Here is a 25,335-nt window from a genome sequence, read left to right as displayed (position 1 = left end):
TGTCCCCTCTCTCTCTCTCTCTCTCTCTCTCTCTCTCTCTCTCTCTCTCTCTCTCTCTCTCTCTCTCTCTCTCAGGCTGCCCAAGTGGCGATTGGGTTCCACTTAGGAGCGAAGGCACCTGTTACCTCTTCCATTTTGAAACTTTTATTCAAAAAGAGGCGATGAGATATTGCCAGAGCCTTGGCGGTGGATTGGTGAACATCAAGACGAACAGTACACTTGACAGTGTAAATGCCATGATATTGTCGCATGATAGAGATATTACAAGTAAGAAATGGTGGTTAGCCTTAGAACGTGAAAGTTCACGCAGCCAAGTAAGTGCATAAACGGTGTGTAAGCTCGTAATCGTAGGAGGTACACGGTATATGAATACCGAAACATTTCTGTAACTCGAGAATATACGTCACTGTGTTATCCACAGCTTGGTAAAAAACAAAGGCGTTGTTAATGTACATAACATTATACAATTTGCATATTCTTTGATATGCATGGCAATGCATTCTTTTGTATTTTTATCAACATATGAGTAGAATGTTCAAAAAAACCAGAGGGGTTGCCCACCCCTCGAAACCTCACTTTGGAGAACCGTTAACTTGCGTCATGTTATATTATACCTGTGTATTAATGGCGGAAATACAGTGATCTCATTGTTTGTTGCGAAAATAACACTGTTATCGCGATATAACAGTTGCAGCCCGTCAAAGTTGCCCTGAATATGAATAAATTTTCTACAATAAATTATACTTTTATTTGTAAAAAATTTGTCGTTCAAAAGTCTATGAACAGTTTAATTATGGAAGTTCAAAAGCTTTAAATAACGTATTTGGGCAGTTTATGGTGAGTGAAAGAAGTTCACGCCACAATTTTGTCGTCGGATGTGGAGGGGCTTTTGAACTATAACGCAACGGGCCTCGTTTACTTTGCGCGTGTTAAATTATTCACGGTCCCTAAATAAGGTTGTGGCCCATATAAGCGACTCGTCAAATAGACGCTTGACAAAAAGTATGCCCTAAATGAAAACAGTTTGTCCCTTGAACTTTTACCTAGCTCATCGGTAGAGCAGCTCCCTTAGATGACCGTTGGTGCTGAACGACTAGTAGTCCGTGGGCTAGAGGGGGTCTACGTGCACCCCCCCCCACAGGATAACAAACCTGTATTTTTCAGAACCCTTGGGATCCCTAGAATACAAATGGAATTTTAACAGAAAAAATATAGGGATGGAATAGCTGTTATGGTCATGTTTGAAGGGTACCGCAAAATCACGATTTTCCAAGCCAAATGCATTTTCGTCAAATGTGTCTTCTTGTAAGTCATGTGCTGAGCTCATTTTTTAACATAACCTCACTTGTTTGGTATCATTAGAAAGGGAATTTATTCCTCTTTAAGATGACATATTGTATTATGCAATATCTTCTACAGTTTTTGTCAAATATAACCAAAACTTACCCCTTACCCCAAAATTTAACATTGCAAATTACAGTAAAACTCAAATTCTACCAATTTTTTAGCTAGGCATAATAAAAAATGCATTGCTTTGTCTGAAATCTGTTTTATTTGATACAGGGACATGTCAGAAATATGAAATAGACTTTTAACAGAAAAAATATTGGGAATCTACAGCTGTAACAGTCATATTTTGAAGGGTACCGCAAAATAACAGTGTTGCAGATTTGCATGCATTTTTGTTAAAACTGTCTTCCTATAAGTTATCTGCTGAGCTTGTTTTTGAATATAACCTGGCTTGTTAGGTATCATTAGAAAGATAATTTACTAATCTTTGAATGACATATTGTAACATGCAATATCGTGTGTAGTTTTCATGATATGTAACCAAAACTTACCCCATACCCCAAAGTTTACATTGAAAATTTCAGTCATAGCTAAAACCAAATTCTACCATTTTTTTAGCTTGACACAAAAAATCTGGCCGTTTTTGCTATGAAATCTATTTTATTTGGTACAGGGACATGTCAGAAATATGAAATAGACTTTTAACAGAAAAAATATTGGGAATCTACAGCTGTAACAGTCATATTTGAAGGGTACCGCAAAGTAACAGTGTTGCAGATTTGCATGCATTTTTGTTTAATTTGTCTTCCTATAAGTTATCTGCTGAGCTTGTTTTTGAATATAACCTGGCTTGTTAGGTATCATTAGAAAGATAATTTACTAATCTTTAGAATGACATATTGTAACATGCAATATCGTGTTAGTTTTCATGATATATAACCAAAACTTACCCCATACCCCAAAGTTTACATTGAAAATTTCAGTCATAGCTAAAACCAAATTCTACCATTTTTTTTAGCTTGACACAAAAAATCTGGCCGTTTTTGCTATGAAATCTATTTTATTTGGTACAGGAACATGTCAGAAATATGAAATAGACTTTTAACAGAAAAATATTGGGAATCTACAGCTGTAACAGTCATATTTGAAGGGTACCGCAAAGTAACAGTGTTGCTGATTTGCATGCATTTTTGTTAAAACTGTCTTCTTATAAGTTATCTGCTGAGCTTGTTTTTGGATATAACCTGGCTTGTTAGGTATCATTAGAAAGATAATTTACTAATCTTTAGAATGACATATTGTAACATGCAATATCGTGTGTAGTTTTCATGATATGTAACCAAAACTTACCCCATACCCCAAAGTTTACATTGAAAATTTCAGTCATAGCTAAAACCAAATTCTACCATTTTTTTTAGCTTGACACAAAAAATATGGCCGTTTTTGCTATTAAATCTGTTTTATTTGGTACAGAGACATGTCAGAAATATGAAATAGACTTTTAACAGAAAAGATATTGGGAATCTACAGCTGTAACAGTCTTATTTTGAAGGGTACCGCAAAATCATAGGGTAGCAGATTTGCATGCATTTTTGTTTAATTTGTCTTCCTATAAGTTATCTGTGAGCTTGTTTTTGGATATAACCTGGCTTGTTAGGTATCATTAGAAAGATAATTTACTAATCTTTAGAATAACATATTGTAACATGCAATATCGTGTGTAGTTTCATGATATGTAACCAAAACTTACCCCATACCCCAAAGTTTACATTGAAAATTTCAGTCATAGCTAAAACCAAATTCTACCATTTTTTAGCTTGACACAAAAAAATCTGGCCGTTTTTGCTATGAAATCTATTTTATTTGGTACAGGGACATGTTAGAAATATGAAATAGACTTTTAACAGAAAAAATATTGGAATTCTACAGCTGTAACAGTCATATATTGAAGGGTACCGCAAAGTAACAGTGTTGCAGATTTGCATGCATTTTTGTTAAATTTGTCTTCTTATAAGTTATCTGCTGAGATTGTTTTTGAATATAACCTGGCTTGTTAGGTATCATTAGAAAGATAATTTACTAATCTTTAGAATGACATATTGTAACATGCAATATCGTGTGTAGTTTTCATGATATATAACCAAAACTTACCCCATACCCCAAAGTTTACATTGAAAAATGCAGTCATAGCTAAAACCAAATTCTCCACTTTTTTAGCTTGACACAAAAAATCTGGCCGTTTTTGCTATGAAATCTATTTTATTTGGTACAGGAACATATCAGAAATATGAAATAGACTTTTAACAGAAAAAATATTGGGAATCTACAGCTGTAACAGTCAGATTTTGAAGGGTACAGGAAAATCTCAGTATTCCTGACTTGTGTGCATTTTTGTTGATTCTATCGTCTTTTAAGTCATCTGCTGAGCTTCTTATAGAATATAATGTAAGTTGTTAGGTATCATTAGTAAGATTATTTACTAGTCTTTAAAAAGACATATTGTAACATGCAATATCTTGTACAGATTTTATGAAATATGACCAAAACTTACCCCATACCCCAAAATTTACATCGAAAACTACTGTCATAGCTACTGTCAAATTCAAGCAATTTTTTACGCAGACATAAAAAATTAGACAATTTTTTGTATGAAATCTGTTTTATTTTGTATTTTGCCATATCAGAAATATGAAATGAACTTTTAACAGAAAAAATATTAGGATTCTATAGCTGTAACAGCTGTATTTTTAAGGGTACAGCAAAATCTCAGTATTCCTGATTCGTATGCGTTTTTGTTAAATCTGTCATCTTATAAGTCGTCTACTAAGCTTGTTATTGATTATAACTAGGTTTCTTTAGTATCATTGAAAAGGTAATTGAATATTCTTTACAATGACATATTGTAACAGGCAATATCTTGTATATTTTTCATGGAATATGACCAAAACGTACCCCATACCCCAAGGTTTATATTGAAAGTACTGTCATAGATAACGTGATCAAATTCCGTGAATTTTTAGCTAGACATGATGAAAATAGCTCTGTTTCGGTATTAAATCTGTTGTATATGGTACTGGGTCATGTCAGAAATGTGAAATAGACTTTTAACAGAAAAAATATTTGGACTGTATGGTTGTAACAGCCATATTTTGAAGGGAAATGCAAAATCGCAGTACCGCAAACTGGCACCTTTTTTGTTAAATTCTTCTTCTTGTAAGTCATCTGCTGAACTTATTTTGTGACACAACCTGGCTTGTGAGGTATCATTAGTAGGGAATTTATTTTTCTTTAAGATGACATATTGTCATATACAATGTCATTCATAGTTTTCCTGGAATATGGTCAAACTTTACCCATACCCAAAAAGTTCAAATCGCAAATTACGGCTTATCTTAAATTCTACCATTTTTGCTGCACATAATACAAAAGGCAATTCTTGTTTAAAATCTGATTTATTTGTTACAAAAGTATGTCACAAGTATAAATTAACTTATAACGGGAAGATGATACAATTTAGTAGCCATTTGGATCATTTTTGGAGGGGAACCCATATATTGCAAATGTATGTGTTTCGGCAAATTTGCCCTGATACCTGGGTACCCTTCCAAATATGATCCAAAAGGCTACAAAATCATATTATGTTCCTGTTAAAAGTTAGTTTCATATTTGTGACATACTTTTTTAACAAAATCACAGATTTCATAGATTGCATACAAGCATTGCCTTTGGTATATAAAGTTAATAAATTGTAAAAAAAGGTAGAGTTTCAGATTTGCAGTAATTTGCTGTGTAAACTTGGGTATGGGGTAAGTTTTGGTCCTATTTCATGAAACCTAAACAAGACATTGCATATTACGATATGTCATTTTAAACACTAGTAAATTACCTTTCTATTGATACCTAACAAGCCAGGTTATGTCAAAAATCAAGCTCAGCAGATGACTTATAAGAAGACACATTTAACAAAAAGCAAGCGAGTTGGGAATACTGTGATTTTGCGAGACCCTTCAAAATATGACTGTTACAGCTGTAGAGTCCCAATATATTTTCTGTTAAAAGTCTATTTCATATTTCTGACATTCCTCAGTACCAAATAAAAAGATTTCATATAAAGCATTGCCTTATTTGTTATGTCTAGCTAGAAAATTGGTAGAATTTGACGATAGCTACGAAAGTAATTTTCGATATAAACGTTGTGGTATGGGGTAAGTTTTCGTCATATTCCATGAAAATTATATCAGACATGGCATATAACAATATGTCATTTAGAACAGTAGTAAATTAGCTTTTTAATGATACCAAATAAACATGGTTATGTAATAAAATAAGCGCAGCAGAAGACCTACAATGGGACAAAGTTAACAAAAGCACATATGAGTCTGCACTGCTGTGATTTTGCAGTACTCCACAGAATATTGCCTGTTACAGCCATAGAATACCAATATTCTTTCTGTTAAAAGTCTATTTCATATTTCTGACATGTCCCTGTACCAAATAAAATAGATTTAATAGCAAAAACGGCCAGATTTTTTGTGTCAAGCTAAAAAAATTGGTAGAATTTGGTTTTAGCTATGACTGAAATTTTCAATGTAAACTTTGGGGTATGGGGTAAGTTTTGGTTACATATCATGAAAACTACACACGATATTGCATGTTACAATATGTCATTTCAAAGATTAGTAAATTATCTTTCTAATGATACCTAACAAGCCAGGTTATATTCAAAACAAGCTCAGCAGATAACTTATAGGAAGACAGTTTTAACAAAAATGCATGCAAATCTGCAACACTGTTATTTTGCGGTACCCTTCAAAATATGACTGTTACAGCTGTAGATTCCCAATATTTTTTCTGTTAAAAGTCTATTTCATATTTCTGACATGTCCTTGTATCAAATAAAACAGATTTCAGACAAAGCAATGCATATTTTATTATGCCCAGCTAAAAAATTGGTAGAATTTGAGTTTACTGTAATTTGCAATGTTAAATTTTGGGGTAAGGGGTAAGTTTTGGTTATATTTGACAAAAACTGTAGAAGATATTGCATAATGCAATATGTCATCTTAAAGAGGAATAAATTCCCTTTCTAATGATACCAAACAAGTGAGGTTATGTTAAAAAATGAGCTCAGCACATGACTTACAAGAAGACAGATTTGACGAAAATGCATTTGGCTTGGAAAATCGTGATTTTGCGGTACCCTTCAAAACATGACCATAAACAGCTATTGCGTCCCTATATTTTTCCTGTTAAAATTCCATTTCGTATTCTAGGGATCCCAAGGGTTCTGAAAAATACAGGTTTGTTATCCTGTGGGGGGGGTGCACGTAGACCCCCTCTAGCCCCGGACTATAGTTTTGACATACGAGCACAAAAAGCAAACAAACAAACATTTATGGCGCTCCTCTTCAAAGTTTCCTCCATACTCGCAAAACACTGCAGGGTAAAGAAAATATTTTGCAGTCGGTGAAAATAACAACTGTTGTGGAAATTTCATATCGGACTGGTTTAAAAAAAGAAAATCGCATCTCTTTTGCCCGAGATGCAGAACAAATCCCTCTTTCTCCTACCCTTATGCATCATGGAGTCAACATGGTGTGCAGTAAAGAAGATAAATTATGTTCATCATTGACAGGTTTGGGTGTGGTCTGACAGAGAGGTCTCAAGTGTGTTCTATTGGAATACTGACCAGCCCGGGAACCGCGAAAACTGTGTGCACACAGTTCAAAGGTCGATGAAATGGAACGACGTGAGCTGTGACTCTACCGGCATCTCTACTCTGTGTGAGATACATTTCGGTAAGTCATATATGCCGACAATGAAAACCCGGATGAAATAAACAAGTCCTTGAAAAAATCTCCATGGTGATATCTGGTAGCCATTGCGACGATTTTGTTGCGTTGCTTACATTCACTTATTTTGACGCACATCTGTTTTTCCCCGTTCTAGTGACACCCATTTACTCAAACTGTGCCACGTACATTCACACATCGCTGAACAAATATTGTACCACTTCTCCAAACTCCCCAATTCAGAGGGAGACTTTTTTCATCGATGAAAACTTGTAAATGGATGTAGGGGCCTAATTGCAAAAAAATCAAACGTTTGGATAGCTACAGACCTGGATGCAGGTGTTGATTCCAAAACCTAGCCATAGTTTCACTGACAAAGAAAAGGCTTCATGTATTATAAGCCAACAATTCTTTTTGATCTCCTTTAACTTTTAACACACTTTCTGTTATTTTTCTATTTGCAAAAATAATTCATTTTTGTTCTACTTCAAAAAGTAATGTCACAATGCCAAATGTTCAACAGAATCGTGTAATGCAAAATGTATTGGTACATCTTATAATCTGACTACAATTTGTTCTCAATAACAGAGTACATTATAGACAATTCATTTTCAGGAATACTTAAATATCCCATAGGAAGAATACAAAGATATTCGGGATTGTTTTCGAATATGAAATATGTCAAAAGATACACCAGGAGTGATACCTGTAGCATCCGTCATCAATGGTGTCATGTTAAATTCAGGCAAAGAGTAACAGTAACAGTTTCATCAGTTAGGAAACTGTTTATATTAGGGGGGGGGCGCTACGGTAACCAAAGAAAGTACAAATAGTTATGGCCAACAAGATAATGTTTATGGTCGACATGAAATGGAAGGTGTTTATATTGAAACTAAACTTTCATTAAAAAAGGTGTTTGTTTTACCCTAGACTTCCCTGCTACAACTCCGAGCTTCACAACCGCAGAGGAAACATCGGGAAGGCGTACGACAGCCGAGGCAGCGGTAATTCCTATAACATCAGGAACGGTGACAACGGAACCTCCGATAACCGAAGCGCTGCTCGTCCCCACAACAGCAGGGGCAGCGTCGACGGAAGGTGTGACAACAGAGGTAAAAGTGAATCCCATAGCTACTTCGGAGACAATGTCAGGAGGGATTGCGACAACCGAGGCAGCATCGGCGACGACCGGGGTAAGATTTAACCCGACAGCCCGCGCAGAGACATCGTCGGAAAGAGGTGCGACAACCGAGACACAGCTGATTCCCACTACCGCAAGGACAGCATCGACTCGAGGCGTGACGACCGAGGGGAGGGTGAACCCCACCACCTATGTGGGGACATCGTCAGAGGGGCGTGCACCAAGTGCAGTTCGAATGCCCCTCACAACTCGACCAACAACTTCCTCGGCGTTTAAAACATGTACGCCAGGGACAACAACTGGTGAGTAAACTTTAAAAAGTCCTTGTACACTATTTAAAGGGCCAGCAACTCAAACTTTTGATTTTTTTCCGTTATTGCTATTTTGAATGTCGATTGTAATTTCGTACTCTACTCCCAAACGAATGTAGATTGAAACACCCACTATTTAGCTGAAATGTGTATATCAACACGCTTTGGGGAGTAGAAATACTGGCCCTTTTAATGTCGAAATTAGTGGTTGTTCACCAGTTGTTCCAGAACCCTGTCTTTTAGTGTTACTTATATACGTAATTTCAAACACTATTAAACTGCTGAAAAATACCGGATCTCTGTGACAGAAGAGCCGTCATTAAATGGAAGACCTCTAGCTTTATTCGTCAACTCAGGGCAGAAAACAAAACAAGAACAAAACGTTATTAGGCAGTGGCCGTGTGAATGGAGATGGTGAAGATGGTGACGGGAGTTGTTTTTATTTGATTCTCTTTGTTATCGTGTTTTTGTTTTAGCAAAAAAGAACGAATAATAGAGTTGGTGGCGGAACAGTCGAAAGTCTTCAAAACGTTGGCAAGCCAGTTAGATTCCAGAGCGAATAAAAGTTCATTGCCCGTTGTTAGCGATACAGCCGCGGATGGCTTGTTAATTTTTTTTTCTGTTCCTGTTTGTCGCATGTGTCGTTTCGCGCTTTATCATTTTCAAAAGGAAATAAAAATTCTACATAATTTACCCCATTGAAACAAACTGGTCCATAATCCTTGGAAACAGCCTCTGAGTCAGCCTTGTGTTAGGATATCAAAATGATGTCATTAGCATAACACCAATTGTCATCACCAGTTAATCTCGAACCGCAAAAATGCTTGATTTTTTTCCAAATGCGTCTAGCAATGAGGCTGTACGATGTCCAGTGTTTAAAAGTTGAGTACGGGCCCTGTCACTTGTGAGTTCAATTCCCTACATCCGATGCCATCCGCACATAGAACAGTCAATGTGCACTTACAATAATGTAAAATAATATGTTTTTATAGATTGTGTATAATATAATAGGATAGGCAATATACACTGGGTCTATGGATAGACGGTGGTATCGTCGCCCCTGTTGTTAAAATGGAATTACTTCAATCATTCGACTCACTTAATATCTTGCAGTCAGTATGTTTGAAGAACATTTTCTAGTGAAACAGAACTCATACTCTTCATTACAATTACATTAAAGTCAGTACTTTACAAATATACAGACACAACATATTCGGTCTATGTTGAAAAAAGAACCAACAGTACGATCGCCTGTGGGGAAATAATTAGAACTGATAAACACATGAATTCGTGTCAAATTGCTGTGAAGAAACATCGTTGCGAGCTGAATTATTATTAAAAAACATAAAATTAGAAAAAATGTAATTATCACACATACTATAGGCAGCCGGCTTCAAAATTCAAAGAGTCACGGATCAGTCGATTCGACTTAATTAGTCGCTGGCTCAATGCAGTTGCAATAGCCATCACAATGCAGTATCGGTTATTTACGAGGTGTTCTCTGAGGATTTAGGGCAATGGGAATTCCTTACTGATATATAAAATATTCTCAGAAACTAGCTTAGCTGTTACATTCCATCCAATTTCTAGAGCCTTTTTTTCCTAATGGTAAAACACACGTTCTTGTCGTAGTCACATGTGTGTTCAACTTGTCAAAACAATTTTTATATGTCGAAAGTTATCATTGGCTACTGAATTCCAGTCCGGCCTAGAATTCACTTATCAATAGTGACACTGCAAAGTGTAAACAATGCATTTTGTGTGTCATTAAATACATTAAATACATTATTTCGGCCTTCTTCTATGGGCGAAACCAAAAATCTTCGAAGGCAAAATACTTCGTCTAGGGTTAAGCTATATGATAACATACTTGTGGGCGAAGAAGAAGAAAATAATTTTTTTTTCTGTAAATTAATCAAGCAAATAATATCATAAGTTACTGCTATTGTCCCTATTTTTGCTGCTCCACTCTGAAACGAGATATCTGTATTTATGAAAGAGTATCATCCATGTTATAGTGTGCTTTACTGTATACTGTCTCATATGGTTTCTTTGTTTATTATAAAGAGTGGTGTTCAAAAGACGTAAACGGTCCCGGCATCGTGTGGATACAAGACAGAAGTTCAGCGTTTCTCGTCTGTAGACCGGGCTTCAGGCTGTCATACACGGAGAGATCTCACATCAAGTGCAACAGCGGATATTGGTCGGCCTCACCTTTCCCACAATGCACCGGTGAGTGGAAACGAATGAGTGAATGTCGACAGGTTGCCATGCCAACTGGTAAAAAGCCATATAGATAAACGCCACTCTGTTCATAGGCGTGGAGCTGTATAGGAAAGTGTTTTCTTTTCATAGATTGGTTGGTTAGCCAAAAATAACGCTTGTTTTTTCATCACATGAGGAAGAAAGTTTTGTGAAAAATACAGTTTGACGTGTGTGAGTCTATCACACCGTTAAGGCGAAGACTCAAACTGTTGTTGAAACTTTCCTCAAAGTTTCAACTATCCTCTTTCAAAATCAACAATGAAAATCGCGAGCAAGTTTTGCAAAGACAAATCAATAAATATTTACCGATATTTCAAATTCACAATGGCCGCCACCTCTAAGTTTACTCTATGGGGAAAATGAAATTTCCGATTTTCACAAAACTACGCCGGCGAAATTGTGAAAGTTTGAGAGTCCCAATAACTGTCCCCTAGGCACATTCTACCTTAAAGGGATACAGTCGTCGGAACTGAGCTCAAAGGTCGTATGGGACCCATACGACCAATGTCTATAAACACTGTATCCAAGGTACGATGGTGATTGATGAAAGTTAAAACATGTCTGTCATAATATGTTGCAGCTATGATGATGAGGTGCATCTCGATATCGTGCACGAAATACATTGTTTGTAAACAAGAAACTCGCACAGGCGCAGTTCCGACGACTGTTTCCCTTTAAATCACAGAAACATGTAGACACTGATATTTTTCTAGCTCAATCGCAACTCCTTTTAGCATCGCCATTCGCAGGTCTTTCACGTCACACTTTTCGTTATCTGTTCTTTCGTTCGCTCAGATATTGATGAGTGTCTGGAGGACATGGATCTCTGTTCACCGTACGAGACCGACAGATACTGTGCAAATACCATCGGCAGTTATCACTGTCACTGCCAAGACGATTTCCATCTGTTCGGGCAGCTTTGCCTGCCCTTGTCTCTACTTGAAATGAACTGCGATCCCGGAGGTGAGCGATGTTCTTCCTTTGACGATGACTTCGTGGCGGCATTATGGAAAAGCGATATCAGAGAAAGATCAAGACGATTGAAAGGGATTATGAATAAATTAATAGATTTTTGGTCATAAATTACTGACCCTTTTGAATAATTAATGAGATGAATGATATGATGTATAGCAGACAAGTCGGGGATGGCTTTTGCAAACTTGCAAACGAAGTTCTCAGTACATCAATTAGAACAGTGGTATGAGCAATCCGTGATACCTTGTTATGCAAGGGATAGGGGTAGCCAATCGGGTATGCAGATTTTGAACATCTTAATTTGCGTCCCGCGGGCCCTGGCAAATTGTTTGTTCTGGTTTTAAATGTCGGCAAAGAATTTCTCAAAACAACCCGGTCGTTACGAGTATCTAATTGAGTGAGAGGGAATTTGTGAAAACTCTTTACCGTGCCAGCGACCTTTAGATTATTGCTGTCCACCAACAGAACCTTTTCCCGTACATCACATTCAGGTACGGCTGCAGTGAAGAAGTGCGCCGCCAGTGCCGATGAGGATACAGGAACTTCATGGGAAACAACGGATGCCAATTGCAGCACCGAGTGGGTAGACTGTCCCATAGGCTCGTCAGGTACCAGCCAACATAAGTCAAATTTCCACAAGATCTATCGTACCTTTATCGCGTAGAGCTTCTGGTTACAAGATAGTTTGTGACGGCTGATGATAATTGTTTTTCAAATTTACCTTCACATGAAAATTGAAAACTGAGGAGAGTTTGCTTTCTAAAATTGAACCGAGTTCCGAAACATATTTGAACTTTATAACTTTAAAATGGACATTTTGGCGTAAGAACAAGTACTTGCAGTAGACCTATAGCTCGTTGATTGATCGACTACAACAGACCTGGGCGCAGTGTTTTTAACAAACCGTCGTGTGGCGCCAGCAACGACCGAACAATGACTCGGCTGCTATTTTCCATGTACATGTGTCATTACAGGGAAAATGATGAGATTCTGCGACGAAACGGGAACATGGTGGCCCCCTTTTACGACAGAATGCAAGTCAGATACCCTTATCAACATGAAAGAAAAGGTCAGTGGAGTTTAAATACATGCAGTGTACCGAAGCTCCATAATTTGCTCCATTGGCAACTTCAATATTTGTTGTTGGACCAATTCTTTGTGGAACACTGAGCTCTATAATTGCTTGAAATTTTCTGTATCAGTCACCCATCCACTTTAACACCCAATTTCGTTTCAACCTATACATCTCCTGTAAACAGGTCCACAATCACAACTGATAACTTTGAGTTTTGGCCCAAGCATGACGGTGAACAATCTGATTAAAATCAGATGTAGAGTACGGCGACGTCTCTGTACTTGCGCGGTTTTCTCTTGCTGTAGTGAGAGGCGACAGCAAGAGAAAACCGCGCAAGTACAGAGACGTCGCCGTACTCTACATCTGATTTTAATCAGATTGGACGGTGAAAGGATAAAAATGCAATGAATGGTTGCTACGTGTGCACAAACATACGATTCGAGTAACACAAGAGTTTTGACAGAAATCGATTTCATCATTAGTACAATGTGGCATTGCTTTCCACAGAATGAAAAGAGCAGTGTACTTTCGGTGGCCGTAAACATAACGTCTTGGTGAAAGAGAGCAATTTAGTGCCCTTAAAGCGTAGGATCTTTGGTGATGATGGAATATACTTCTTGTTAACACACTTTTCTTGAAAAAAGCGCCACTTTCGAATTCCTCTTATCTTTTGACATATATCGAGTGTTCCGTACATAAGAGCAGGTTAAAGTTCAATGGCAGTAAAATATTTTTATTTTTGTTTTGAAGTTTCGTTTTATAAAACCGTAAAAAATCATTTCACTACTTTCACTACTTTGTTTTAGGTTAACGGTGTAAACAGTACAACAAGCGCCACCAACGTCGTGACCGAAATAACAGAGGCAATCGCCGTGGGACAAAATTTCTATGCGGGTGACATGCTGCTCTCCGGTCGTTTCGTGTCGGCTATTCTGAACAAATATCCGATGTCCCTTCCCGGTACAGACGACGAAAAACGAGTTTATGCGCAAGTAATTATAAATTATTAAAATCGAAAACAGTGGACAGCGGGGTCGTGATGATATATTTTCAAATTAACGCAAAAAATCCCTTACCTACTATAGTTGAAGTCATTATCATTATCTCTTTCTTTTTTATTTTCAAATCTTAATTTTCCATGTAATTTAATTTTCTAAGATAATTCTCGGCGATTATTTAAACCGTGTAACCAAAACGAAATATTGCACAATGTACTCAAACCTTTTGACACGATCACATTTCAAGTTACAAAATACTTCAAGTTCGGTTGGACTTCACCCGAAAAAGGTCGTAAATCACCGTGACTGGTAAATGTTTCTCCTTCTTCCTACCCTCTGTCTGTCTGACTCTCTCTCTCTGTCTGTACCTGTGTCTATATCTCTGTCCCTCTGCACGTCTCTGTCTGTCTGTCTCTCCTCTCCTCCTCCATCCCTCCCCCCCCTCTCTCTCTCTGTCTCTGTCTCTGTCTCTCTCTCTCTCTCTCTCTCTCTCTCTCTCTCTCTCTCTCTCTCTCTCTCTCTCTCTCTCTCTCTCTCTCTCATCCACAGAATGTAGTGGAAATGGCAAGCATATCTCTAGACGCCGGCAAAGAAACGATGTGGAGACTTATCCATGAGGTAAACCGGTTGAACTTTGTATGCGTCATCGTGGATATTGTCAATTGTCAGGATGTACTTCTGTGCTTGAATGTTTTAAAGATGAGGCATACGAGCCACCTAGCGCCTGTTAAAAGAACGATGAAAAGTTTAAACGTTACCCAATCCACGGTCTAAATCTGCTTATAATTCTAAATGAATTTGCAACAGATATATACTGAGTGTCACGTAAATGTTTGTCACTTTACAGACTCGTGGCTCGGACAAAGGATCTGTCGAGTGGTTTCGAATGCTGGGGCTCTTTGCTTCAGATGTACATGCCCATATTCATCCAATTCAGGGGAGAATTCACATTCCGACAAAAAATATAGGTACGTAATGGGCACAAGAATTCTTTTTATACAAGAATAGTCAACTTCGGTTTTTAAAGGTATACTGTAACCTTTTCCAATTTTGCCACAGTTACCATGGAAAGAGAAAATCTAACAAATCACAGATATTAAGCGGGTGGCCGCTTTATAAAAACAGCGCCCTCACATGGGTATTTTGAGTACCAAAGAACGCCCCTTTGACCATATGAGGGCATATTTAGATTACAGGTGACTGTATACCATTAATGGGCTTTATGTTTTGCTTTGTTTACAATTATGGTTGAGCTTTAATTGGTCGTCCTTGAACGGGAACTGCAGAAAATTTCTAATCTGATACTTTATGATCTGGGTAAAACATGACGTGCTACCGACTACATCTGTTTTCTCAAGTGTTATTGATCTTCTCTTAACGTTTTTTATTTGACGAAGATTTCGAAGCCTTGGTCGTAAGACCTGACAATACGACGTTAGTGTTCCGGTCCACCGATGATGACAACTTTCCAGTGGCCGACATGTTGGTTCGAAAGAAGAGATCAAGTCAGCTATCACCAGAGATGGATACAAACAACAGCTTGGTCGTCATTCCTCCAGAAACTTTCGAATCTGATACTTTAGGTATAATCCCGTGTATTTGTCAGTCTATATGTATGTATGTATGTATGTATGTATGTATGTATGTATGTATGTATGTATGTATGTATGTATGTATGTATGTGTGTACTAGCGTTTGCTCGAAATTGCTGACAGTTTACTTCACATTTTTAAAATTATCTGTGACTTCTGACACTGTTCACATTTATTTTTCTCTTGCTCTCAGGGATCAGATTTATGACATCAGATGGCGCTAACATTCAACACATACCGTTCTTCCTCCTGTTTATAAGTCACTATTCTCTAACAGTTTGTTCGCATCAACTTTTATCAAAGATTAAGAAATTGAAGTACACTATTACGAAGAGTGTAGCATGCAAAGGAAAACACAGAGACAATACCACTGGCTTTGTTCAGAAACTCCGGTGAAGCACTTACGTGATTGTATGCTAATCTTAATATGCATAATTGATGGGTTTAACGAGTAACTAAAGTTGTTTTTTGTCCATCCCTTACCATCTGTCACCCTCTCTATTCACATTTTTACAAAGGCAACTATACAGTCATCGCGTACATCTACTACAACCCAGCCGACATAGTCCCAGCTGAAGTCCAAAAAGAGTGAGTATTAAAATGCATCAGATTCCACAAATAGCCGCCGTCATCATATTGTAAAACATCTAGTTTTTTAGCTGGCATGCTTTTTGAACTAATTTAGCTCGAGCCAAGGTTCGCTCACTTCAGATGCTAGTAATTCAAATATTGCTCTATTTTGCCAATTGGTAAAAGTTATGAAAGCAAAATTTTAAAAAATCCACTAATTCAATTCAATATCCAATTTCGCTAAAACAATGCGGCTTATTCAAAATGTTTTTAATATTCTACTGAACTTTGTGGTGACGTTTCACAATATTCAAATATCCATTACAATGCACACACGTCCGTTGACATGAAATGTACATATTGATGATTACATTCGGAAATTAGCATATATACATGTAATCATGGACTCTCGAAGGTATAATACGAATAAATCTCGCGAGAAGGTATGACGGGATTTGTTTGAATACATTTATATGATATTAAACGGCATCACATATCATAATGATAATAGAGTATATTCCTAATGGTTATACAGAAATGCGTTAGACTACAGAAGAAATGATTTCTAAATTACGTCAGTATGAAGTCACACACCCTTTCCGATCTTGGTCCGGGGGTTTGTTTTTATGCCTTGCAGGGAGGCCAGACAATGGGTAGAAACTATCACTGCAACCAAAAAGGTGATAGAAGTCAACACCCCTGTGATCTCAGTCGAAATCTACGGTAGCGAAGAGACTGGACGGAAAAGAGTTCTTAAGGCGCCGCTTACTTTTATATTGCATCACAAAGAGGTATGAGGTGACTTGTCATTGTAGGTCGTAAACTCGCATGATCCATAGGTGCTAATAAACCTAACCAGCAAATACAGAAGCAATAATACACCAGTCAAACAAACTTTACTTGCAGACGATATTTCTGTTGTGCCGCCATATGTACCTTTTTTTCTCAGAAGGACGTGAAATATTAATCTCTCCGAACGTATTCATTCGACGGTGTCTTGTATCGAGTATGTCTGTTTACCGTGAATTTAAATTTGATTTTTAGAATGGCGGACGATTTAGACTAAGGTGATGGGCATGTAGGTCATTTCTACTCACCGTTACTACAACGATCAGGACGAAACGGAGGTCACTGCTTCCTTGCCAAAAGAAAATGTAAAATCTGTGAAACATCGTCATTTTTTGTAAATGGTCATTTTCATGTTATATCTTATTCAGCAAGGATACGATCCGGTATGTTCAACCCTCGTCACTGGAGATCCCGACGAGTAAGTCTTCTGAAATGTTCAATTTTCCCATTAGATAGTAACGACGAAGCTCATGAGAAATTTCTTAAATTGGAATGTGGTGTTCAGTTTGTCAAATGGTCATAAAACCATAGTATGGCAAATAAATGTATTCGTATACGCACTATCATTGATGAAAAGTATTTTATACAGCTGAAGGATTGCACGATGAAGAAAGTGCAGTCATTTAAAACAAATCAATCAGTCGTTTCTTGTATTACTAACAATAAAAGACATTTCATTTCAGTGTAAACGGTTTTTATTACCCTCTTTTTAGAGCAAGTTTTATTTAATAAAGTGATTAATTTCTTGGTACGCTTATCTGCACCAAAGCTTTTAAAAGGAACAACAGCCGTAACTATCGATAGTCTTTTATAATTTTATTCCGTAAGACAGACACCTTTCATTATTCTTCTCCCTTAAGTATGTTAAATTACAATATTAGTATCATTCGCAAGACACTGTGTTGTGTTCAATATATGGTGTTATTGGTGACAATTGAGTTCTGGTTCATAATTCGACAATCCTCAATGATTTTGAACGGAACACGCATTTAGACTGTATTGGCGAGTTGAACGCTTGCAGACATTTCGCCATGATTTGCTTTGGAAGCATGGCAAAAACAGTGTTTTAGAAAGAAGACATGATTATCTAATAGATCTAACGGTACAAGCTAATAATATAGGCTTAATGATCATGATCTACTTCATGTTAATATGAGCTAATCTTTGACCATTCCCCATTCTGAGTTGGAGAGAAATATTCAGTGCCATGGGTAACTTCTGCTCGACTGCTAAGAAATATTTCAGCTATTTAAATAAGTTACTGTCACCGTGAAGATTAATTACCATCGCTTCCTTGTTCTAAACTCAGGATTTGGACAGAGGACGGGTGCTTGACTCTTCCATCAACGAGACCAGATTTTACAAAATGCGAGTGTGATCATACTGGTAGTATAGCAGTCGTTATGGCTATTGGTGTCAAACCGCTGGTACGTTTTCCATTTCCAAACTATTTTTCGCAGTCAAACATTATAAAAATAGCGACATTGGTCCGATCCGTCAAGATTCATTATTATTGATAAAAGGTGTATTTATATTGGTAATATCCTTCTTGAAATATCATGGTATTTTGTTTTGATGTCCAACATTCAAATATTGCACTGAGCTACGTCGCTCTTACAACTAGGGCACAAAATATCAACAACCTTTCGCATTTCTTTATGGGATTTGATGGCGCGAGTCTCGATTTTAGTGAATTTCAAGACCAAGTTAACGTTAAATTGTGGCATTTTTGCAGTTTGTCACTATTTGACAGTCCTTGGGTTAATACTCACAACGTTTACAGTCTCAGCATCTGAAGGCTGTAGCCTATTAAGTAATGATTCTTGAATTGTCATAACTGCACCGACAAGGTTGTCGACGTTTTCGCATGTAGTACTCTCTTCCGCAAAAAAAAACTTAGACTAATCTCCTATCGACAAGAATTTACCAGATTTGTCTTGAAATAGAATTGTCGATTCAAGAATGTTACAAGTGGGCTGTGTATTCGAAATTCTGCCCACATCCCCAAACAATAATATCATAGCATCACTAAAACTTTTACCGCCATGTTGTGTATTTTTATTTTCAGCCATTTGGAGAAGCAGCTCACAAGGCCATAATTGTAATAGCAAATATTTTAGCTTCGTTGTTGATCATCATAACATTTATCATGCTGTGTCTTACAAGGTAAAATTTTCCTTTTTTATGACTTTCTTGATTTCCGTCCTGATGAACTTGAAAACAGTGTGTCATGAGAGATAAGGCCCATGCGTTCTTAATAAAAAGCATGTTCCTGGGCATTTTTGGTTATGGAATTGACTTCGTCGTTCCTAACGTGTATTAAATGTGTGCTTACAGGTTGTCCGATGATCTGTACTTTGTACGTCGGCTCCTCTGTGTGTCACTGTCGATTCAGATGGTAATGGTTGTTGTCGCCTTGAACTTGAAAGAAGAAACGGTGAATATAATGACAAAGTCTACATTTCATTTAATGCAAGACTGTCCTCACCCTTCAGAAACATTGCGGTTATCCTTCCAAGCAGCTCAAAGTCCTGACTTGTCTTTTCAAAGTTGGCGCTTTTGCTTTGTCCTGTAGTGTTGTCCACCCAGAGTATTTCTTGTATGCAGCAAGACCAGTCATTGATAAAAAGCCAGACACTGATCATGTTCCCCATTTGCCAATGAAAATAGACAATGTACAAAGTGAAAATATCATAGGTTTATTGGTACCATATTGCACTCAGCTAGAAGTCACCATCAACCATGCGTGATGATAGAGCTAACAACATATTCAAGCTTGTTGGCTAAGCACGCACACATCTTGTACTACAGTACAACCAAACTTCTTTGTTGATATCATCACAAAGAGTAGGGTAGACGGTAATTCGACTTTACTTTATCATTTCCAGGCTACTTGTCAATCGTTAGCTATCATCCTCCACTATCTGTTGCTTAGCAACAACGCATGGATGTTTAATGCCTGCCTTCAAAACTTCCTGAGAATACGATTTGGTGTGAAAGCGAACACCAAAGCCAGGTAATGTACTGTATGTTAAACATTGCGAATTTAGAAACTTTCGAAGTCCTCTAGATGTAATGGACGTACAATGTATATGGTTAATGCTTTCCACTACCCTAAATAGCAGCGACCAACCGTCTTTTTGAAAAAATTGACCAGGAAATGCAAAATACACACTTTAGAGCTTATTGAATTTAAATATTGACCTACAACCTGATAATATTATCTGTTGTGTTGTGTTGTATGTGTTGTGTTGTGTTGTGTTGTGTTGTGTTGTGTTGTGTTATGTTGTGTTGTGTTGTGTTATGTTGTTGTGTTGCGTTGCGTTGCGTTGCGTTGTGTTGTGTTGTGTTGTGCTGTGCAATGCATAACTCTACGTTCACTGACTTCGTTCTTTGCAGGATATTTTATATGGCATTCGGATGGCTATATCCGGCGGTGGTAGTCACAGTAACTATTCTAGCCATACACGATGACTACAGGAATGCGTCTATGTAAGATTTATACATCTTTACGAAGCCCAGTCAAACCTAACCCGAATAGAAAATGAATTTATTTATTATAACTCGGTATGATGGGAGAAATGTTAACAATTATTTACATGATATTCATTCTACGATTGTCTGAGACTACAAGTATTCGAGATCGGATGATCAGGGTCTACAGGAAAACGATTGAACAAAGTAAATTAATGTAGATATATACTCTATTACCAGAGGAAAAGCTCTTAATTATATCATGTAAGCTTGCTTGAGAACTGATTACCGGTGATCTGGGTAGTGTACAACGCCAATTGCTCGCATCTTAGTTACTGTACAATATCAAATTGGACACTATAACTTTGATTCTATTTTCAGCTGTTGGGTTCCACAAACACGTGGTCTCCAGCTAGCCGTCATTGTTCCTACGTCGCTTGTCACATTGGTAGGTGGGGTTTCCATATCTCTCTCTCTCTCTCTCTCTCTCTCTCTCTCTCTCTCTCTCTCTCTCTCTCTCTCTCTCTCTCTCTCTCTCTCTCACATACTGCATGTTTTCTCTTTCAAACCATTTATTTATGTACCAGAATATGTTATCGTATATATCTCCCTAGTCCATCACTTCTACCTACAAAGTTCAGACAGTTCTGAGTTGACATAGATGATATCGAGGAGGTATAACATACACTGAAAAGCATTAATATGCAGACAGTTACACTAATGATGTTGGCCAATTAAATCTCTCTCATTTCAACGACGAAGAATTCAAGAATTCGGCCGAAGTTTGAATGTTTATGCCAAAGGGTCATGGCGCTCACATGTGAAAAGTGACTGATCTCCTTTGTCGCTTACTAATGTTTGTAGTTTAATGTATTTTGCCACTTTCAACAAAGAGATGGTTACCCTTACAAGGTTGCCCTTTCAATTTACTGAAAAACCACCTTTATTTGCTAAAACACATTGGATATCTGCTCGGTCACGAAGAGAAATTTTTGACCATAATCCGAGCAAGATCGCAGGTATCTAATGCGAAAAAGGCTTCGCATACATGATCGTTGCGTTGGCTACTCTTACATGACTTTTAAAGCACAAATCTCCAACGTTCCTGACAATCTGACTTTACAACATCAATTCCATGGAATTTTGACCTTTGAAAAGAGACCTTGTGATTTCAAACATAGGTCAACTCTCTTGCAGATGAGCATAGGCATGGTAGTATATGAATTTCTCCGATTTGATCAGCTGGTTGACTCCTACTGTCCAGGATTTTGGTATATACTCTGGTGAGTGTTCTCGATGAAGCCCAAGATAATGGCATATCCTTGAAGCGTGTCTGGTGTGTTCCTTGTTCATAGTTATATGTAAAGAAAAGAAAAACAAGCAGGCAAACAAACGAACAGATAGACAGGCAAGCAGGCAGGCAGGCAGGTTGACAGACAAATGAAAACAAAAAAGATTCGCAATTTATGTATGTGTGTAGGTACATACGTATGTATGTATGTATGTATGTATGTATGTATGTATGTATGTATGTATGTATGTATGTATGTATGTATGTATGTATGTATGTATGTATGTATGTATGTATGTATGTATGTAGTGGGAAAGGATGAGCAGGACAATATGCCATGACTGAACACATTGTATTTTTTCAGGGACCCATTCTGTCATACTGTACTGTTGTTGGTGATATTCACAATCACATGGATACTTGGACTACTGAATATTATGAATAATTTGATTATTGGTTACTTTTATGCCGGTCTATCATTCATCTTGGTGAGCAATTCATTCTAAGCATGCGTTCCCAACTCAATCTCGGGCTTTGTCCGTTTGGCACCCTACCCTTGGTAGTTCACCACCCCTTTAGTGCCGCCTAGTAGTGAACAGAGTGCTTCATTCCCCTGATGGACTCAACGGGATCTGAAGACGAGACAAATCTGTCTTTGGGATATTCCCCCCCAAGTATAATCATGTATTAAATCATACCAGTATATTGATTACGCAGATACAGCGATCTGATTGGTCGAGACGCGAAAAGAACCGTGGTATATTCGCGATATACCAAGGCTGGCAAACGCACGAGTTATAGGCAAGAGCAATATTCTTGTTCTGACGTTCTATGCCAGAATTTCAATATATACTGTTATGATATAACAGCAATAAATCACACTCAGCGACGGTATACCACTCGATTTTGACCAGTTCACTTCATATGTGCACTCGCTATCGCTCTTGCATATATGTCGTGAACTGGTCAAATCTCGTGGTATACCGTCGCTGCACATGGGTGTGTTTTATTGCTTAATTATTCCTTTCAGCGTTGAGACATGTGACAATGATTTCTCAATTTGAACATTCTTAGAATCTGCATACACTGCTTAGAATTTGCTATACTTTCTTCGTGAATTCTTCAATAACAGATATGTTCATCGCGACCTTGACTTGATAAAGATCTTCGTTGTCATTTACTATGTGGTACTATTCTGCACACATGTGGCCAATGATATTCTTCAATATTATTCTTAAATCAGCTAACAAGATTTCTCTTATTATATTTGATTGGTGTGTACCATAGGAGACTAAATCTGTTCGGTCTTTTCATATGTACAGGGATCAGCCGTTTATCTCTGCTTCTATTCAACAAACAGAAAGGTAAGTTGAGCTTATAAAAATAAATGTTTTCATAGTACACTATTTGTTGCCATGATAATAATAATAATGTCTGAAATAGTAGTAATGTAACGATTCTGTATTTTGTTCTTAATTCAAAACTAGGTGTTGGTGTCAAATCGGCGTTTCATCCACGGTGACAAAGATGAAGACGGGAATGAAGTATTTTACATTTCCGACGACAGCGAAGACGACGAGTGGATTTCCGTAAAACTGTCGGTTAAACAGTTCCTGGAGATAAACGATAGCGCTAATCTAAATTTCCAGTCGACCGAATCAGCGGACCATTCGATGGGGTGCTCAACAACGTGCTTGGTACCCAATGAATGCATTGCCAATACCCCGACGCATCAAGGTGCGGCAAATGAAGACGGCGATATGGAGCTTGAAACGATGAATGTTAGACTGAGGGCCAATTTAGACTCAGAATGGCAGTCAAAGACTTGACTACCCTTCCGTCAACGATAGATGGGACTTAACTTTACCACGGTACATGGAGTCATTCAAAAGGCACTATAAACACTATATATTTAACTTAATATTAAAGGCTAAATTCTTTGGAATTCTACATGTTCATATTGTGACGACAACAAAAGTCAACTTACCGTCTGTGGATTTTAACTTCGTATATGCCACTTATACATCCGTGAAATCGCAGCTGTGACGACGTCAACGCTTTAAAAGTGTCTTTTTACATTAAAACTGCTATTCTTCATATAAGCGAGTCGTTCAGCAATATATTTCAGCCAATGAACCGTTTCACCTTGAAATGGTTTGTATGACCGTGTAAATTTGCAGTCGTTTGTAACGTACTTTTGATATTGATTATGAAATTTCAACGACTATGATAAGTTATATGTTTGCACGTAACGCAAACAAGAAAAAAGGGGTTGGAGAAGAACATGGGCAATTATAAGTTTCAAAACACGATGGTCACGTTTGTTCCGCTGTTGATTCCTTCCTTCCTAAAAGCGCTCCTTCGTTTACTAGTATGTATGGTGCAGTCTTTGAGATATAATCAAAGTGAGACTTGAGTGGACATCGTGGCCAATCGGTACGTATTAGGGAGACAGTGCAGTGGCAAAGGAAATCAAAACACCCAAGTCACTATTACAGGAAGATCAAAGTATGTGCATAGAATCATTATGTTTTTGGCTTGAGTAAATTTGAGAAATGATCAACTACGGTGTCCAAACACGTGAATGTCGAATTCCAGGTTTCCATGTAGAGATACGACATCTACTTAATTTCTCTTAAATCTCAAAAACGAATCGATGCCATGAAGGTGTGTTAATTATGCTTTACAAGGTATGCAAACACGGCAGATAATGAGCAACACACGCAACAAAATGATACAAATATCAGTTAACGTATCATGCTGTGATGATGGCATTCGGCCTCTCAAATTTCCAGTACTTCTTTGATCTGCCAGTTCTGGGGCTAATTTTGAAGCCCATGAAGTAAATAAAAGCCTTCACGGACATTTTTTGTGAAAAGCGAACAACTTTGTCTCCATAGTAGATAGGGATGACGGCCATACCGGTAAACATTAGGTAATTTCTTGCTTTAGAGCCACACTTTGCACGGTGACCCCTTCACGGTAAGTTTATAACCTGTTCACCCCCAATTCCCTGTAAACAGGTCCACAATCACCATTGCTAACAATGGGTTTGGGCTAAACCATGGCGGTGAAAAGGTTAAGCAAAAGTTGAACTTCGAATTTCGAGGAGCGCACCACCTTAAATTACAATAATGAAAGGAAAAGGAACATTTGTCCAGTACAAGAAATTAATATGTAAGATGTTTTGAACTGTGTGAGTACATGTTGTCGAGTGATCGCGTTTCCATGATTAAATGCCACCTTGGGTTTCTTGAGAAGTATAGCAGATTGCAACAAATGATTCTGCCAAAATGTGTCCAGTCACACGCTTTCTCCAGAGAACGATTAAAACACTGAAATGTTTGCAAGGGCCAAATGCTGACAGGTATACGTTGCTTGTAATTGAGATCCGTCTCTGGGTATGTATTTCACTGTTGAGAAAGGAGAATATTTGTATGGAAGGCGAATTCAGGATAGTAATGTTAGTTGGTGACCACTACCTATCACTTACAGATTGATATATGGCGGGTGCCACATGTTGGGCAGGATGCGCTTACTATTTTCGAAACACCTGACATCACTTCTTGGTCTTTTGGCCAGAGGTCCATATATCTTTCTTTCATGAATTTGACTTTGTTTGTGTACTGTCTATTTACTGTCTGTTCTGTGCTGTTTTGTGTCTATGTTTACAACTATTGTCTTACAAATTTTGACCTAGTGTTATTGGATT

General features: G+C 37.6%; 1 protein-coding gene across 1 annotated transcript; it reads left to right on the top strand.

Annotated features, from left to right (window-relative positions):
* Positions 1-81: 81 nt before the first annotated feature.
* LOC139143657 (adhesion G protein-coupled receptor L4-like) lies at positions 82-24,734 on the top strand. Its single transcript, XM_070714151.1, has 24 exons — positions 82-314; positions 6,926-7,088; positions 8,013-8,525; positions 10,602-10,766; positions 11,595-11,762; positions 12,266-12,382; positions 12,749-12,843; positions 13,656-13,841; positions 14,397-14,465; positions 14,695-14,815; positions 15,245-15,430; positions 15,958-16,027; positions 16,647-16,800; positions 17,227-17,276; positions 18,168-18,285; positions 18,927-19,024; positions 19,196-19,295; positions 19,747-19,874; positions 20,258-20,350; positions 20,714-20,780; positions 21,530-21,615; positions 21,988-22,111; positions 22,946-22,987; positions 23,111-24,734. Exons 1-24 carry the CDS (start codon positions 162-164, stop codon positions 23,450-23,452), a joined length of 3,408 nt encoding a protein of 1,135 aa, XP_070570252.1. The 5' UTR covers positions 82-161; the 3' UTR covers positions 23,453-24,734.
* The last annotated feature ends 601 nt before the right edge of the window (positions 24,735-25,335 follow it).

Source organism: Ptychodera flava, chromosome 11, assembly GCF_041260155.1.
Source record: "Ptychodera flava strain L36383 chromosome 11, AS_Pfla_20210202, whole genome shotgun sequence".
Taxonomy (NCBI): Eukaryota; Metazoa; Hemichordata; class Enteropneusta; family Ptychoderidae; genus Ptychodera; species Ptychodera flava.
This window is presented reverse-complemented; position numbering and strand designations above follow the sequence as displayed.

What these genes read in the sequence shown, in the direction of transcription:
- LOC139143657 (XM_070714151.1), top strand. Translation starts at nt 162, where the DNA reads ATGAGATATTGCCAGAGCCTTGGCGGTGGATTGGTGAACATCAAGACG. An exon ending in TGTGGAGACTTATCCATGAG is followed by an intron (nt 14,466 to 14,694) that starts GTAAACCGGTTG and finishes GTCACTTTACAG; the next exon opens with ACTCGTGGCTCGGACAAAGG. An exon ending in CATTCCGACAAAAAATATAG is followed by an intron (nt 14,816 to 15,244) that starts GTACGTAATGGG and finishes TATTTGACGAAG; the next exon opens with ATTTCGAAGCCTTGGTCGTA.